General features: G+C 42.0%; 1 protein-coding gene across 3 annotated transcripts; it reads left to right on the forward strand.

Annotated features, from left to right (window-relative positions):
* The first annotated feature begins 15,507 nt into the window (after positions 1–15,507).
* LOC133830679 (DNAJ protein JJJ1 homolog) lies at positions 15,508–17,840 on the forward strand. Of its 3 annotated transcripts, none has more exons than XM_062260708.1 (3): positions 15,508–17,264; positions 17,407–17,470; positions 17,573–17,840. In XM_062260708.1, exons 1-2 carry the CDS (start codon positions 15,552–15,554, stop codon positions 17,419–17,421), a joined length of 1,728 nt encoding a protein of 575 aa, XP_062116692.1. In that variant the 5' UTR covers positions 15,508–15,551; the 3' UTR covers positions 17,422–17,470; positions 17,573–17,840. The 3 variants fall into 3 exon arrangements, with proteins under 3 accessions (XP_062116692.1, XP_062116691.1, XP_062116693.1); XM_062260707.1 differs by having other exon boundaries at positions 17,412–17,470; XM_062260709.1 differs by lacking the exon at positions 17,407–17,470.
* The last annotated feature ends 1,625 nt before the right edge of the window (positions 17,841–19,465 follow it).

Below are 19,465 nucleotides of genomic sequence, written 5' to 3' on the forward strand. Positions count from 1 at the left end.
TAGTCTGTGTTCCTTCGGTCTCTGTAGAACCAATCTCAAATGCTGTTCATGTTCTGACTTTGACTGAGAATAAACCAGAATATCACTGATGAAGACGATCACAAACTGGTCCAGATAATCCTTGAACACTATGTTCATCAAATCAATAAAAGCAGCTGAGGCATTAGTCAATCCAAAAGACATGACTAAAAACTCATAATGCCCATATCTAGTGCGAAAAGAAGTCTTCGGTATGTCTTCCTCCTTGACCCTCAGCTGATGATAACCAGAACGAAGGTCTGTCTTTGAGAATACCCTTTTACCTTACAATTGATCAAACAGATCATCTATCCTTGGTAGAGGATACTTGTTCTTAATTGTTAACTTATTCAGTTCTCTGTAATCAATACACATTCTCAAAGAACCATCCTTCTTCTTCGCAAAAAGAATTGGTGCACCCTAAGATGAGAAACTAGGTCTGATAAAACCTAAGTCTAACAACTCCTGCAACTATACTTTCAATTCTTTTAACTCTGCTGGGGCCATTCTGTAAGGTGCTCTAGACACTGGCTTTGTCCCTGGTGCCAGTTCTATCACAAATTCAATCTCTCTGTGTGGTGGTAACCTTGGTAAATCTTTCGGAAACACATCCAAAAACTCACACACTAATCTGGTCTCCTCTGGTCCCACTGGCATGGCCTGAGTGGTATCCATCACACTGGCTAAGAATCCTATGCAACCTCATTGCAATAGATCTCTAGCCGTCAAAACAGATATCATAGGTATACGGGGTCCATGCACAGTGCTAACAAATACAAAAGGACCCTCACCTTCAGGCTCAAAGGCTACCATCTTCCTTCTACAATCTATTGTTGCCCCATACTTCACTAACCAATACATACCCGGAATCATGTCAAAGTCAGTCATAACTATCTCTATCAAATCAACTGACAACTCTCTGCCCTCCATTGTCACTAGCAAAGATCTGACCCATCTCCTGGGTACTACTAACTCCCCAGTGGGTAATAAGGTCCCGAACCCCACAACATAATAATCACATGGTCTACATAGTCTATCAATAATTCTACTAGCAACAAAAGAATGTGTAGCACCATAATCAATCAAAACAGTATAAGGGGTTTCGGCACTAAGAAGCTGACCTGTAACTACTGAGGGTGAAGCCTCAGCTTCTGCTTGAGTCAATGCAAACACTTGAACTGGGGTCGAGCTGTCCGCCTTCTTGGGTTCTTCCTTTCTTGCTTTTGGGCAATCTTTCTTGAAATGACCCACTGCTCCGCATAAGAAGCAAGTCTTTGCCCTACACTCCCCCAAATAGCACCTCTTGCACCTAGGGCACTCAGGATAAGTCTTCCAGGCCTCATTGCCACCATGGCGGCCAATTGAAATACCACGTGGTCGCCTATCAAGACCTAGAGCTTGGAAGGTATCAGGAACCTTCCACTTCTGATCACTGGGGCCTCCGCCCTTACCTGAACCAACAAATGGAGGACCTATCTTCCTCAACTCTCTTCTGGCTGCATTGTCTCGCCAAATCTTGTTCTCTACGCTCTCATCTGTGAGCGCCTTCTCCACCACCTATGCATAAGTAGTAACTCCAGCCACAGTGGTGATACGAACATCCTGGGCTAGTCTAGGCTATAGCCCTTGGAGAAACCTCTCCCTTGTAGTCCCATCAGTGGGCACCAGCTCCATGGAAAACTTTGCCAATCTATCAAACTTCAGAGCATATTCAGTCACTGAAAGACTCCCCTGAAGTAATCTGATGAACTCTTCAGCTTTAGCAGCCTTGATGGCATCATTATAATACTTTTCATTGAATAGAGTCTGAAACTCTTCCCAACTCAGGGCATTGATATTTCTGGTCTGGGATATCACTTCCCACCAAATTCGGGCATCCTCCTGAAACATGTATGTGGTACAGGCCACCCTCTCATTACCAGACACCCTCATAAAGTAAAGGATGGTGGTAATCATGCTCATCCATTGCTCTGCTTTTGATGGATATGCACTGCCCTCAAATACTGGAGGTTGCTGTTTCCTGAACCTTTCATAAAGAGGTTCTCATTTGCTTCCAACCTCTTGCAACTGCTCAAATGTTAGCACCACTACAGATGGTGCCTCTGGCAAAATGTTCCCTGTAGGAACATGTTGTTGTCTCAGCAGGCAGATTTCTTCTTCCTGCCTCAATACTCTGGCCTGTAAGTCAACAAACAACTGTTGCCAGTTTTCAGGAACTGACCGTGGAATCTGATTCTGGTCATTCTTTTGACCCTGTCTATTATTCTGGCCCTGATCTATATGGCCAACTGATGAATCTGTCTATCTTGGAATCATAACTACAGCTTATACTGTGCTGAAACAATCAATGCAGCCAGTTAGGTAGTGATAACTAAACCTCTTGCTGCCTCACAGTCCAAGATCAAACAGATAATCACCCATATTTCACAATCATACAGATAAGCATATGAATTCATAACCATAGCATTTAACATTTAACACTTATCAGATAATAATTCACAATGAACAATACTAATAAGTATGTTCTAGCAATATCAGTACTAATAAGCATGTTCTTGCTTATGATGCAATAGTCAAGGCCCAGCCTTATTAACATATCACATGTAGACAGGTAAAACATTTATTTATATTTAAGTAGTTAAACACATAACCACATAAATAATTACCAAACGATGAGTCGAGCTTGTCTTCAGTGGCGAGTGTACATGCCCAGCTAGTCTACAGGAACCCTAAACCTTGGCATGCTCTGATACCAAGTTGTAACGCCCTGGTTACTCCAAGACCGTTACTGTGGACTTTAAACAGTGCTTAACTTGCTAAACGAGTCATTTGGTTATAAACGTGCATCTGGGTGTCATTAGTAAGCTAAGGTGAAAAATCTCAATCAAAATGAATGGATATATTTTATTTAAAACATAAAACTGTACATGGGCCCATAAAAACATTTACAAGTTATTTACAATACAAAATTGTCATTACAGTGTAAAAATTACAACTCGCTGACCTAAGCAGAAAAATATAGGGGCTGCATATGTACACATCACCACCTAAGCTCTCCACTCAAGGCTGGGTGAGCATTTCTTTCCCTTTACCTGCACCACATAGCACCCGTGAGCCAAAGCTCAGCAAGAAAACTTATTACTGCATGTATACAATATCAATTGATGATTATGATAATCATACTAGGGCTTGTAGCCCTAAACAGATAATATTGAGATTCTAGTAATCATGTCGGGGCGTGTAGCCTTAATCAGATAAGTGACTATTAAATCATACTTTGAATAGATGACTAATAAGTATATCTCTTGATAGGTGACTAATAAGTCTATCTCTGTGAGGATGATTGATAAGTCTATCTCTGTGTAGATGACTGATAAGTCTATCCCTGAAGTCCCACGCCCTCCTAGCCATGTGACGTTTTAGTCACCCGAACTTATAGCCCTGACTCTATGTACTGTAACGACCCCAAATTCGGTATTAAGGCTTAGGGCCTGAGATAGCGTGCCTGGAGGGCATAATGGAATTCTGTGTGGGTCTTTAATGGGTTTTATGCATGATTATGATTTAGTGCACGTTTTATGATTATGTGATTAATTGTGGTGCATGATTATGTGAATTAATATGCATGTAGACCTGATTGAGCATATTTGTAATTTGGCCATGTTGGGCATGACTATGTTGATACCTGTGATCTATGACTCGAGACGATCCTAGAACGAGCGGGTTAGCGGGAAGTCAAAGCGGGAACCTGTACCAGGCTTGGGTTAAGCTTGGGGAGTTAATCGAGAATTTGGGAATGTATTTGGTGATTTATTAGGCATTGGGTAGCGAACGGGAATTATTAGGAACACTTGAGGAATTAGTGGGAATTTGGGTATTATGACTAAAATGCCCTTTATGGACATAAAGGCTTAGAATTGACAAGAGAGGGTATTTTGGTCATTAGGCTTGCAAGAGATAAAATAAAGGAGGCCTTTATACTTAGTGGATTTAGTAGAGAAAATTTTAGGCTGAAAAGAAAGAAAGAAAGAAAGAAGAGAAAAGAAGAGAGGGAAAGCTGAAGGGTTGGCTTTGAAGATTTGGTTTGTGGTTCTCCCACCCTTTTTCTTTGATTTTTCTTGAGGTGAAGCTCAGTGGTAAGCTAGGTTTGTGGATTTGCAAGAGATTAGCAAGATCAAATCAGAGATTTGAGGTAAGTTCTTGAGGTTTTCAGTTTTAGGGTTTTGCTGGTTTTGAACTGTGTTTTTGAGCTAAATGGATGGGGTTTTTGGGGAAAACAGGTCAAGGTTGTAAAGGTGCAAGCCAAGGAGGTCTAGGGTGCAGTTCAAGGTCGAAATTCCACCCACGGTATGATTTATAAGACCCTATCCTTGTTGTTTGATTGATTTTTCTGGTTTTGGGGTTCATTGGGTTAGATTTTGAGTTGTGGGTTGCTTGAGCTTGGGATTGAGTTCTTGGGGTGCTTGGGATGAGTGTGTGGTGTATATATGTTTGTTTTTGGGCTTGGGAAAGAGTTGGACAAGTTTGGGTTCGAAATGGGGGAAGAAAATCGCAAGATGCGATTTTTGGTTTTGCTGTGCTGCAACTAGCGCTACAGCGCTAGGCAGGGGGCGCTGTAGTGCTAGCCCCTGTCTGGTGAGGGTGGTTCTGCTTGTAGCGCTACAGCGCTACCTTTTGAGCGCTGTAGCGCTGCACTGTTCACAGAGGGGATTTTTGGGCTTTTGTGAAGGGATTTTGACCTAGGGTTCGGGGCTCGATTCCGCCACTTTGTTTTGGGGATTTAGGACTTCCCGGGGGCTCGGGATTAGTCCCGAGGCTAGGTTTTGGACTTGAGGATTGGTGATGACTTTGACTTGTGGATTTTTCTTAGGTAAGCGCTAGGGCTCGGGTAAGATCGTGCTCAAGGAGTCAGGTTGATCAAGGCTACTTAATCTAAAGGTAAGAAAACCGTAACACCCGAGTTTAGGGCATGGCCCCACTGTGTGATTGTAGGGCGTGGCCCCGGATTGTATTACGTGCAAATGCTTAACCTTAAATGAACCATGATGTGTGTGAATGTTTATTTTGAATGTACTATATGTGTTATTATGATGAAACGAGCGGCAGAGGCCGGGTACGGTATAGGCCGGGGCGGCCGTGGGCCAAAAGTAACACAGCACATGGGATGCTTATATTCAGGGTGGGGCCCAAGGGATACATGAGTTATCCTCGCGGTAAGAACCGAAACTCCAGGCTTTGGTAAGGCCTTGGGAGCGGCATGGCCGTACTTGTTTATTATGGTGGTTTTCCTATGTATCAGTGAATTATTGCCAGCTATTTGCTTTGCATATGTTATGTGCTATTTGGGTTTTCTTGCTGGGCTTCGGCTCACGGGTGCTCCGTGTGGCAGGTAAAAGCAAGGAGTCAGTCAACCGGCCATGAGTATGGAGAGCGTGGGGGCGGCGCGTACATGTTCGGCCTGCCCGACTGCTTTGGTTGGGGGCATTTTGTATATGGCTGTATTTAACCATTCTTTTGATAGATGATCAAGTGTAAATCTATTTTGGTGTTGTAAACATTTTGTAAACCTTATTTTGGGATCCCAGATGTTTTATATTTAACGTTTTCAATGAAGTTGACCATTTTAAAAGAATACAGCCTTAAACTCTGGTTTAATCACACTTTTGGTTTTAGAAACCACTTTGAGTCAATTAAACGCACAATTTCTGTTTTAAACTCACTTAGTAACGGCTCTAAGGTAGTAGGGCGTTACAACTTGGTATCAGAGCGAGCCAAGGTTTATTGGTTCTGGAGATTGACCGAACATGTACGCACGCTGCAATTGAAAAGCTCGACTCAGGGTGGTTTGGTATGGTCGATTGATATATTCATGAATATGTGTTTAATGCTTTGTGTGCCTGCCTAGATTGTTATGAGCATGATGATTCAATAACATATGCATGATGCAGGGCGAGGCCCGTTGTATGCTGCATGATATTTGTATGTCATTCTGGTCGATTGATCTTGGTTGTTGTTGAGATGGAGAGGTGGAAATTGGACCTTGTTATCATGCCTAATGAGCGGTGTCATTGATTGCAGGCATTTAGTTGCAATGCCTCGCCAATCATCGAGACTCCGCGGCATTCAGGCCGAGGATGATAACCAGGGGCAGGACCCTCCACCTGCTCCTCAGAACTGGCAGCAGATTTTAGCAGAGATGGAGGCTAGGTTGAAGAAAACAGAGGATGAGCTTAGTCAGTACAGGCAGCCAGCTCCTCCACCGGCCACTGTGATACCACCACCGCCTAGTGTGGTACTGGCTCCGGTTCAACCTGTGACTGGGAACAGGTTGGAACCTCTATATGAAAGATTCAGAAAACAACAACCTCCTACCTTTGAGGGGGGAGCAGACCCACTGCAGGCTGAGCAGTGGATGAGTACAATGTCTGTAATCCTGGACTTCATGAGGGTTGAAGGAAGGGATAGGGTTGATTGTGCAAGTTATATGCTTAGACATGATGCACGAATATGGTGGGAGGTGGTAGGGCAGCGAAGGGATACTGCTATTATGACCTGGGAGGAATTCAAGAGCCTTTTCAACGAGAAATACTACAGCGTAGCCGTTCGAGCGGCGAAGGCGGATGAGTTTAACAGTCTGACTCAGGGCAGGTTATCTGTCACTGAGTATGCCTTGGTATTTGATAGATTGGCGAAGTTTGCACCAGAGCTTGTGCCGACTGATACGGCCAGAAGGGACAGATTTGTACGGGGATTAGGTGCAATGATCGCCCGTGACGTGAGTATTACAATGGCTCCAGAGACTACCTATGCGCAAGTGGTGGACAAGGCCCTCACTGCTGAGAGGGCTGAGGATCAGATCTGGAAGGATAACGCTGCTAGGCGTGATACCAGGAGGGTAGTGCCTTCTTCTTCTGGGCCTAGTCGGGGCAGCGGCCCCAGTGAGCAGAAGAGGAGAGTACCAGACTCCTTTACTCCCTATGGTTCTGACAGGAGGGTTCGCGGTTCTGTGGGTGGCCGCCAGGGCGGTAATGAAAACTGGAGGAGTTATCCATGGTGTCCTCGATGCAGGCGACGGCATCAGGGCGAGTGCCGGTCCGCCTCTGGGGCGGGTACCGGCATCAGGGCCTGTTTTGTTTGTGGAAGCACTAGTCACTTGAAGAAAGATTGCCCACAGGCTAAGAAGGAGGAGCCTAGGCAGGGAGACAGCCTCGCACCTGCTAGGGTCTTCACCTTGACTCAGACTGAGGCAGAGGCCAGTCCATCAGTGGTTACGGGTCAGATTTTTAGCGCTGGATCCTTGTTTACTGCATTGATTGATTATGGTGCTACGCACTCATTTGTTTCTGCTAGGGTGATTGATCAGCTGTGTAGACCTAGTATTTTGTATGCTAGGGGTTTTCAGACTATATTGCCTACAGGGGAGCTGGTAGTCTCTAGGAGGTGGGTTAGAGCCTTACCAGTAGTGGTAGACGGTAGAGAATTGTTTGTTGACCTGATTGAACTAGATATGGACGATTTTGACATAATACTAGGGATGGATTGGTTGACGCGGTATGGAGCAACAATTGATTGTAGGCGACGAATGGTGACCTTCGAACCGGAGGGCGAGGCACCCTTTGTGTTCGTGGGAACGGTGGATGGACCGCGGGTACCTGTGATCTCGGCACTAAAGGCTAGAGACCTGATGCAAGAGGGTTGCATAGGATTCCTGGCAAGTATAGTGGATTCCTCTAAGGTGGCGGCAGTGGGACCGAATGAAACCAGAGTCGTCTGCGAGTTTTCAGACTTATTTCCAGCAGATCTACCGGGGTTGCCGTCACAGCGGGAGATTGAGTTTGTCATAGAGTTGGCTCCGGGAGCAGAGCCAGTTTCCAAGGCACCTTACAGAATGGCTCCAGCAGAATTAAAGGAATTGAAGATTCAGCTGCAGGAACTACTTGATTTGGGGTTTGTCAGACCGAGTTTCTCGCCGTGGGGTGCTCCAGTTTTATTTGTTAAGAAAAAGGATGGATCGCTCAGGATGTGCATCGATTACAGGGAGTTGAATAAGTTGACCATCAAGAAAAAATATCCATTGCCTAGGATCGACGATTTATTTGATCAGCTTCAAGGGAGTACAGTGTTTTCGAAGATTGATCTCCGATCAGGCTACTATCAGTTGAGGATCAGAGATGAGGACATACCAAAGACTGCATTTCGGACACGGTATGGGCATTATGAATTTCTGGTTATGTCCTTTGGACTAACCAATGCCCCAGCGGCATTTATGGATTTGATGAACAGAATTTTCAAGGATTACTTGGATAAGTTCGTGATTGTGTTTATTGATGATATCCTAGTATACTCCCAGTCAGAGTCAGAACATGAGCATCATCTACGCCTGGTGTTGCATCGGTTAAGAGAGCATAAGTTATATGCTAAGTTTAGCAAATGCGAGTTCTGGTTATCGCAAGTTTCATTTCTAGGCCACATTATCAGTAAGGATGGGTTACTAGTCGACCCAAGCAAGACGGAAGCAGTAAGAGATTGGCCTAGACCCAGCAATGTTCCTGAAGTTAGAAGTTTCCTTGGACTAGCAGGTTACTACCGGCGGTTTGTAGAGGGGTTCTCCAGAATTGCTACTCCGTTGACAGAATTGACAAGGAAGAAGACCAAGTTTGTGTGGACAGATCGATGCGAGAATAGCTTCAAAGAGTTGAAGCGGCAGTTGATTACTGCACCAGTGCTGAGCCTGCCAACAGATAATGAGAAGTTTGTGGTCTACTGTGACGCTTCCAGACAGGGTCTGGGATGCGTGTTGATGCAGGCTGGGAAAGTGATAGCGTACGCATCAAGGCAATTAAAGGAGTACGAGCAGAGGTATCCCACGCATGACCTGGAATTAGCTGCAGTGGTATTCGCACTTAAGATTTGGAGACACTATCTGTATGGAGAGAGGTGCGAGATATACACTGATCACAAGAGTCTAAAGTATTTCTTTACCCAGAAGGACTTGAACATGCGCCAGAGACGGTGGCTAGAGTTGGTAAAGGATTACGATTGTGATATCCTATACCATCCTGGGAAGGCTAATGTGGTGGCTGATGCATTGAGCCGGAGGGGCCCAGGACAGTTGTATAGTTCGAGGCAGATATCTGACAGACTAGCAGGAGAGATGACCAGAGCGGGTATAGAGCTAGTGGTTGGTAGGTTAACCAACATTACTCTTCAGTCAACGCTCCTCGAGAGGATTAAGGAAGCGCAGGGAAAGGACCCTCAGTTAGTTGAACGTAGAGAGAATGTCCTATCGGGAGCAGCTAAGGACTTCTCTATTTCTGAGATGGGTTTGTTGAAGTACAAAGGACGGATTTGCGTTCCGATTGATCCAGACATTCGGCGAGAGATTCTGGACGAGTCTCATACCACTCCTTACTCCTTACACCCAGGTTCTACGAAGATGTACCATGACCTGAAGGTTTTGTATTGGTGGTCAGGCATGAAGAGGGACGTGGTGGATTATGTGGCTAGATGCCTAACCTGTCAGCAGATTAAGGCAGAACACCAGAGGCCAGCAGGATTATTACAGCCTCTTGGGATTCCCGAGTGGAAATGGGAAGATATTGCCATGGACTTTGTGGTAGGATTGCCAAAGACCGTGGGTCAGCATGACTCGGTATGGGTGATTGTGGACAGGTATACGAAGTCCACCCACTTCTTACCTGTGAAGACGACTTATACTGTGGAGCAGTATGCAGAGCTTTATGTTAAGGAGATTGTTCGACTTCATGGGGCTCCGAGGTCGATAGTATCCAACAGAGACCCCACTTTCACTTCCAAGTTTTGGAAGAGCCTGCAGAAGGCTATGGGCACGCAGCTTCGGTTTAGTACCGCTTATCATCCTCAGACGGATGGACAGTCTGAGAGGACAATTCAGATACTGGAGGACATGTTACGAGCGTGTGTGTTGGATTTTGAGGGATCTTGGAGTAAGTATCTCCCTCTGATTGAGTTCTCGTACAATAATAGTTATCAGGCGACTATCGGAGTGGCTCCGTATGAGATGCTGTATGGAAGAAAGTGCAGATCACCGATTCACTGGGAGGAGGCAGAGGAGAGAAGGTATTTAGGTCCTGAGATGGTTCAGAGGACCAATGAGGCACTTGAGAAAATTAGAGCTCGTATGCTCGCCTCCCAGAGTCGCCAGAAGAGTTATTCAAATCTGAAACGCAGGAACGTGGAATTTCAGGTTGGTGACCATGTATTCCTCAGGGTTTCACCCCTGAGAGGAGTAAAACGATTTGGCGTTCGGGGCAAGCTGAGTCCCAGGTTTGTTGGTCCATTCGAAGTTCTAGAGCGAGTTGGGGAGGTGGCTTACAGGTTAGCAATGCCTCCAGCTCTATCAGGGGTTCATGACGTGTTTCATGTGTCCATGCTTCGGAAGTATGTTTCGGACACTACTCATGTGTTGAGCTATGAGAACTTGGAGTTGGATCGGGAATTATCGTACGAAGAAAAGCCTGTTCAGATCCTTGATAGGAAGGACAAGGTCTTGAGGAGCAAGACAATCGCCTTGGTTAAAATACTGTGGAGGAATAGCAAGGTCGAAGAGGCGACGTGGGAACTGGAATCGGATATGCGGGAGCGGTATCCCGAGTTATTCAGGTAAATTTCGAGGACGAAATTTTCATGAGGAGGGGATAGTTGTAACGACCCCAAATTCGGTATTAAGGCTTAGGGCCTGAGATAGCGTGCCTGGAGGGCATAATGGAATTCTGTGTGGGTCTTTAATGGGTTTTATGCATGATTATGATTTAGTGCACGTTTTATGATTATGTGATTAATTGTGGTGCATGATTATGTGAATTAATATGCATGTAGACCTGATTGAGCATATTTGTAATTTGGCCATGTTGGGCATGACTATGTTGATACCTGTGATCTATGACTCGAGACGATCCTAGAACGAGCGGGTTAGCGGGAAGTCAAAGCGGGAACCTGTACCAGGCTTGGGTTAAGCTTGGGGAGTTAATCGAGAATTTAGGAATGTATTTGGTGATTTATTAGGCATTGGGTAGCGAACGGGAATTATTAGGAACACTTGAGGAATTAGTGGGAATTTGGGTATTATGACTAAAATGCCCTTTATGGACATAAAGGCTTAGAATTGACAAGAGAGGGTATTTTGGTCATTAGGCTTGCAAGAGATAAAATAAAGGAGGCCTTTATACTTAGTGGATTTAGTAGAGAAAATTTTAGGCTGAAAAGAAAGAAAGAAAGAAAGAAGAGAAAAGAAGAGAGGGAAAGCTGAAGGGTTGGCTTTGAAGATTTGGTTTGTGGTTCTCCCACCCTTTTTCTTTGATTTTTCTTGAGGTGAAGCTCAGTGGTAAGCTAGGTTTGTGGATTTGCAAGAGATTAGCAAGATCAAATCAGAGATTTGAGGTAAGTTCTTGAGGTTTTCGGTTTTAGGGTTTTGCTGGTTTTGAACTGTGTTTTTGAGCTAAATGGATGGGGTTTTTGGGGAAAACAGGTCAAGGTTGTAAAGGTGCAAGCCAAGGAGGTCTAGGGTGCAGTTCAAGGTCGAAATTCCACCCACGGTATGATTTCTAAGACCCTATCCTTGTTGTTTGATTGATTTTTCTGGTTTTGGGGTTCATTGGGTTAGATTTTGAGTTGTGGGTTGCTTGAGCTTGGGATTGAGTTCTTGGGGTGCTTGGGATGAGTGTGTGGTGTATATATGTTTGTTTTTGGGCTTGGGAAAGAGTTGGACAAGTTTGGGTTCGAAATGGGGGAAGAAAATCGCAAGATGCGATTTTTGGTTTTGCTGTGCTGCAACTAGCGCTACAGCGCTAGGCAGGGGGCGCTGTAGCGCTAGCCCCTGTCTGGTGAGGGTGGTTCTGCTTGTAGCGCTACAGCGCTACCTTTTGAGCGCTGTAGCGCTGCACTGTTCACAGAGGGGATTTTTGGGCTTTTGTGAAGGGATTTTGACCTAGGGTTCGGGGCTCGATTCCGCCACTTTGTTTTGGGGATTTAGGACTTCCCGGGGGCTCGAGATTAGTCCCGAGGCTAGGTTTTGGACTTGAGGATTGGTGATGACTTTGACTTGTGGATTTTGCTTAGGTAAGCGCTAGGGCTCGGGTAAGATCGTGCTCAAGGAGTCAGGTTGATTAAGGCTACTTAATCTAAAGGTAAGAAAACCGTAACACCCGAGTTTAGGGCATGGCCCCACTGTGTGATTGTAGGGCGTGGCCCCGGATTGTATTACGTGCAAATGCTTAACCTTAAATGAACCATGATGTGTGTTAATGTTTATTTTGAATGTACTATATGTGTTATTATGATGAAATGAGCGGCAGAGGCCGGGTACGGCATAGGCCGGGGCGGCCGTGGGCCGAAAGTAACACAGCACATGGGATGCTTATATTCAGGGTGGGACCCAAGGGATACATGAGTTATCCTCGCGGTAAGAACCAAAACTCCAGGCTTTGGTAAGGCCTTGGGAGCGGCATGGCCGTACTTGTTTATTATGGTGGTTTTCCTATGTATCAGTGAATTATTGCCAGCTATTTGCTTTGCATATGTTATGTGTTATTTGGGTTTTCTTGCTGGGCTTCGGCTCACGGGTGCTCCGTGTGGCAGGTAAAAGCAAGGAGTCAGTCAACCGGCCATGAGTATGGAGAGCGTGGGGGCGGCGCGTACATGTTCGGCCTGCCCGACTGCTTTGGTTGGGGGCATTTTGTATATGGCTGTATTTAACCATTCTTTTGATAGATGATCAAGTGTAAATCTATTTTGGTGTTGTAAACATTTTGTAAACCTTATTTTGGGATCCCAGATGTTTTATATTTAACGTTTTCAATGAAGTTGACCATTTTAAAAGAATACAGCCTTAAACTCTGGTTTAATCACACTTTTGGTTTTAGAAACCACTTTGAGTCAATTAAACGCACAATTTCTGTTTTAAACTCACTTAGTAACGGCTCTAAGGTAGTAGGGCGTTACATGTAATTAGTCTTTAGACTAGACAAGCGCTTTTAGTTTTCATCGAACTTAAGGTCGGTCAAGCATTTCATACTTATGATGATAATGCTTATGTCGATTAGATCTAATATTTTTGGCTTGCGTTAAACATGCTAATATCGTTCTTGACTCATAAGTCAATACCATACGACCAGTGCTCAGTACTACTGCCGAACTCGACTAATGAGTCACAACTTCACAATCAATACAGACACCATTGCTGATTCTGACTAATAAGACAGTACCACTCACAAGTAAGTAACATTGCTAAGCATTTAAAATGCAATCAATGTCCACATATAGAGCACTCAACATGCCTCATCAATAACCATGCATGTCACATTCTGGGTGCAGTTTTCTTACCTATGGTTCGAGCGTGAAATAATTTAAGAACGACCCTTTGAGAACGATCAATCATTTGGTCCCTTAGCAGTCACCTAGTCATAACCAAATATGAAATCCCATTAATAAAATAAATGATAAAAGGTTCATGATCTAAAACCCCGCTTCCGAGACCACTCCCGAGCTCTCGGAACTTCCAATCCACCCAAACGGGGTGGTGGAACCATCCCCCGAGCCCCCAAAGTCCTCCCAAACCCTAAAATTGGGTCTTGCTGAAAGTGACATAGTGCTGGGGCGCTCCTAGGAAGCACCGGGGTGCTGCCCCAAGTCAGAGAGCACCCTTGCTCTCCCCTGCCTAGCGCTGGGGCACCAGAAGTGGCGCTGGGGCCCCAGCTGACAGACCAGAAAAATTATGGTTTTCTCCCCTACATTTTCCCCTGAATACCAAGCTTCAAAAGCAACCTAAACACCATCCAAACTTATATTTTAACCCCAAAACTTCATCTATACCTCAACCTCATCAAAACCCAAGCAAACTTTCCCAAAAACCTCATTGAAGTCCCAACTATTCAATCCAAGATTTCAACTAAAACCAGCTAAAAAACAGGGCAAGAACCAAAAAATTTGAACTGAAATTCTTACCTCAAACTCAAGATTGAATCCCCCTCATTGGATGAACATAATCCTAAACCCCCAAGCTTTGATCCCCTAATTTAAATCATCAATTAGAGCTTCAAAATTTCAAAGGAAAAAGAAGAAAAGGATGATCGGGAAGAAAAGATCAACCAAAACTATTTTTGGTTAAGTTTAATTCTTCCACAACCTTCTAGTTCACATATAACCTAATGTCTAATGACCAAAATGTCCCTAGGTTAAATAATTTCCTTTCAAGGCTAGCAAGGGCAAAATCGTCATTTCTCGTCTATCTCGCTAATTATAATTAACATCCTCCAATTCCAGTTTTTCCTAATATTCTCAAATAGTACTAAATCATATCTCATTACCCTATAATTCCCAGTAATGTATTAATCGTCAAATTACCCCGAGACTCACCCCGAGCCCGGAAATAACCCCATTATGACCAAATCGCTAACTTGCATTCAAAGATCGTCTCATGTCGAATAGCTTAAAAATATACAAATATGCCATCAACGGGCCAAATTACAAAAATGAATTTATAATAAAAAGTGAACCCACATACATGCATTTATCATCATATAATAATATAATTAACATAAGCATGCATATAATCATTTAATTGCATAATAAATCAATTATGACATTCCTAGCCCCCTAATCCAGGCTTTAAATCACATTAGGGAATTTGAGTCGTTACAAAAAGAGTGTCACTCTCCCTTCTATTCCACTACTCTCTCCATCCTTCCTATCAAATAGTCTCAACAATTTCAAACCAATATTTCAAAATAAAAGCACATTCGAATTTAAATTCTTAATTATTTGTCAAAAAAAAAAAAATCAATTAGAAGTGAAATACTTGAATCTCACGGCCAAAATTATAAGTTCCATACTTGAATGTCAACTAATGTCTTATAAATACACCTTAGAGCATCTCTAATGGAGTGCCAAATTGGCAATGCATTGCTAAAATATAGCTTACCTTATAAAAAAACTTGTTCCAATAGTGTACCAAAAGTTATATCAAATTTAACACGTACTAAAAGTTGGGTCAAATTTGACACACAATATAGCATGATGCATATTTTGTATTACCATAAATGCTACATTTTTTTAATTTACTTTTATGCCATTTATATTATTTTAGTCTTATATTTATCTATTTGGATTAAATGTTATACTTTTTACCTTATTATTATCTTATACTATCAATAATAATAAAATATAAAAAAAATGATTATTTTTTGTATATATTCAATAAATATCAAATTAACATGAATGAAATATTAAATTTTATAATAATTTTTATAATTGTGCATTTAAACATAATACTAAAAATTATATTAAATATATAATATATTAGTTTTTTTGTGTCAAATATTTCATAATATTAAGATATTAAACCACTTTTTATTACAAGTACTTGAATTGTAAAAATAAAATTAGTTTTATTTATATAAAAAAAAATAGTTTTAAAGTACGAATTTATGCCTATAAGTACACCTTAAACCATTTTTTTCGTCATTTTCTCCAAAATATAGAGAAAGAACCCAAAAACAATGGCGGCGTCGGGAAGACGATGCCACTACGAGGTGCTGGGACTCCAGCAGGAATGCACGCCCGACGAGATCCGATCGGCTTACAGGAAGATGGCTTTGCAGCTGCACCCGGACAAGCTCGTCCAGTCCGGCTTATCCCAAGCCGAAGCCACAGCTAAGTTCCAGGAGCTGGTTCAGGCATATGAGGTCCTCTCCGACTCCAAAGAGCGTGCCTGGTACGATTCTCACCGTTCGCAGATTCTCTTTGCCGATCCCAACTCGGCCAGCTCTGTCCCCGACTCGGTAATCCCGAACCTTTTCTCCTTTTTCTCCAACACCGTTTATTCCGGCTACTCCGATAAGGGAAAGGGTTTTTACAAGGTTTACTCCGATGTGTTCAATAAGCTATACGCCAATGAGATTAGCTTCGTCACTAGGCTAGGGTTGAGTTCGGATTTGGTGCGGGAGGCTCCGGCCATGGGGAATTTGGATTCTCCGTACGCTCAGGTGACGGCGTTTTATGGGTATTGGTTAGGGTTTTCGACGGTGTTGGATTTTTTCTGGGTTGATCAATATGATGCTATGGCTGGTCCGAATCGGAAATCGAGGAGGGTGATGGAGGAGGAGAACAAGAAACTAAGGAAGAAGGGGAAGCGTGAGTATAATGATACGGTGAGGGGCTTGGCAGAGTTTGTGAAGAAGAGGGATAAGAGAGTTATTGATATGACGAGGAAAAGGAATGTGGAGATGGAGAAGAAGAGGGAGGAGGAGAAAGAGAGGAAGAAGAGATTGGAGAGAGAGAAGTTAGAGAGGGCTATGGCCTATGAGGAGCCGGAGTGGGCTAGAATTGCCGAGGAGGACGAAGATGAGGATGAAGTGGATCAAAAAGGCTTTGAAGAAGTAGACGAGAAAAAGAAAAAGACTGAGGGAGAGGAATTGTATTGTTTGATGTGCGGGAAGAAGTTTAAGAGTGAGAAACAATGGAAGAATCATGAGCAATCGAAGAAACATCGCGACAAGGTTGCTGAGTTTAGGGATTCTATTGAGGATGAAGACATTGTGGAGGTTGAAGGTGGGGAGAAAGATTTGGTGGATAATGGAGTTGATGAATTAGTCGAGCAGTTGAGAGATGAGGTTCGGATTGGAGAGGAAGAGACCCAAGTCAGTGATAGGAGTGATGAGTTTTATGATGTTGATAATGCAAATAGGTCCACAGAGTTTGAGGAGAAAGCTGGCATTCACAAGTTAGATGATGATGGCAACGATGAAGAAAAAGAAAATGGAGAAGATGAAATAGGTACTCTTGCAGCAATGTTAGGTGGACGCAAGAATAGGAGAAATGGTTTTTTGAGGCGGGAGCCGGATGAAACATCTTCAACCAAAGCTCATGTTGAAAACAACAGTGATGAGTTTGAGTTTATGGACTACAACAAGACGAAGAACACAAGAAGGAAACGTGGAGCAAGAAAAGAGAGGAGTAAGAAGATAGGCGAAGAGATTGAGAGGGATGTAACCAACGATGATGGTCAGAGTAAGGAAAGTGGTGGGGACGACAATTTGCAGGCAGAGGAGTCACCTTCTCATTCTGTTGTGGAAAATGGAATTAACGGTAAAGAAGATGATAATGACTGTTCGTTAGTAGAAAATAAGAAGAGTGGAAGTAAGCGTCAAGATAGAAAAGGAAATGACACTAATACTAAATCCAAGAACTCGTCCAAAGGAAAGAATGCCAAGGTATTCAATAATTACCCTTCTTTACATTTTGTTTTGCATTTGATTGAACAAATTAATCATTACTAATATTTGAACAATTCAAAGTAAGTTTATGCATTGATCTACTGTTCTTGGCTGACAAATCTGTGATAATATCCTTGAGATCAGGCTGCAATAAAGCATTCCAGTAATACATGTGAAAAATGTGGAGAAGATTTTGAATCAAAGTATGAAAATTCAAGTCTTTATTGCCTCCTGCTCTTTATTTTTCTCTTCTTAGTTTCATCATCATTGTCTGTCATAAATTATTTTTGCTTTTCTTATGGCAGGAATAAATTACACATGCATTTGAGTGACAGCGGACATGCTTCAATAAAATATCGATGAGAAGACAGGTGCCGATTCTATGTATTATAGATAAATCTGAAGTGAGGAAATTTATACATAATTTATATCTCTGATTCTAATGGTAGTATCCAACTAGTTGTAATCCCCCCAAAATGATTCATCCATTTTTTAATAAGAATTTTGAACGATTCTAACAATTTTGTACTGCCGATTTGAGCTCCTTATTAGTAAAAGGTTCTTTCTTTCAAATATTTATTCTTGAAAAATGAGAACGTTGTGTGATATAGGGCTGAGCATAAAATCCGAAAAATCGAAAAAACCGTGTACACCGACCTACCGAACACCGAAAAAACCGAAAATCGAAAAAATCGCCGACGATGCAAACCGCCACTGTTCGGTGGGTTTGGAAATTTTGGGTGAACCGACCAAAAAAACTGAAACCGACCAAACACAATAAAATAATAATATAATATTATATAATTATTAATTATTAAAAATTAAATTTTTTAATAAAAAAAAAACTTAAAGCGCTTATAAATGTAATTATGTTCTATATATTTATGTTTTAAAAACATACAAAAATGGAATCTAACAATCCAAAATTTTTAATTTTTTAACTAAAACTTTCAAAAAAAAATAAAAATTAAAAAATAAATAATCAATTCGGTTTGGTCGGTTTAACCGACCAAACCGTGGTCCAAAACGGTCGGTTTTTTTTTTAAACTGGTTTGGTTCGGTCGGTTTTCGGATTGCGCCAATCCGAACCGAAAACCGAATTCTTGATTTTTTTTTTGTGAAAAAACCGCCAAAACCGACCGATGCTTACCCCTAGTGTGATATGAGTCTGAGTTGAGTATTCAAACCATCTTCGCAAAATGAAGACCTATAAATGGTGTGTGAAAGTAAATTTCAATATTATAATATTACATATTAACAATTACTATTTATTCTAAATATTTTAATGTTATGGTATATGTATATTGGATAATTCAAGTGTTACACATCACAAATGTGCATATTAGCATAAAAAATGTGTATATTTTGAAAAACTACAAAAAAATAAAATTAATTACAGACACTCGAGTAAAAAATTATGGCTTTTGCAAGAATTGCATCGAGTACCATCAAACTATCATCGATCAAAGTCGTTTATTCATGAAAAGTCATGATTTTGAAGGTCCTATTGAGCTGGCATCAAGCACCATTGAACAACCGTCGAGCAATGCAAATTTCAGAATTTCAGTTCTGAAAAAAATCTAAAAATAATGTTTACATCTGTTTGAAAGGGAGTATTTAGTGTCTTCAGTTAAAGAAACATCATTATATTTGAGAAATAATTAATTATAAATTTCTACTCAGAATCATCAAAATGTATGTTTCTATGGGTATATTGTGTTTATCTCTACAAGGTGGCTAAAGTTATGGAGGTTTTTCTGGTGTTGGTGGTAGCATCGCTGCTGTGGATGGTGGTGTCGTGAGGTGAGAGAGAATGAACAGAGAGAGAGAGGGAAGAGAGAAGAGAGAAGTGATGAGAAAATGACAAGAGTATTTTGAGTAGAGTGTCAAAGAGTGATATTATTTTGAAATATTTATTATGCCTAGTATATTTTTTAATTAGCATCATCTCTGACGCATAGAATGTGAAATTTCTCAAAAATTAAACATTTTTATTAAACGACTAACTTACCCCATCTCCCCGTTTACATCCCAACCATGATTTCTGCAATAATAACAACTCAATAATTCCAATTAAAAAACAAGTTTATGAAGAGCATGAATGTTGTCATGGGTTATGGGGAATCTACAACATCGAATGATGTAAATTGTTATCTACATTTTCATCCAAGACAAATAGGATTGGTGTTGAGATCACA

Source organism: Humulus lupulus, chromosome 4, assembly GCF_963169125.1.
Source record: "Humulus lupulus chromosome 4, drHumLupu1.1, whole genome shotgun sequence".
In the NCBI taxonomy this organism is placed as follows: domain Eukaryota; kingdom Viridiplantae; phylum Streptophyta; class Magnoliopsida; order Rosales; family Cannabaceae; genus Humulus; species Humulus lupulus.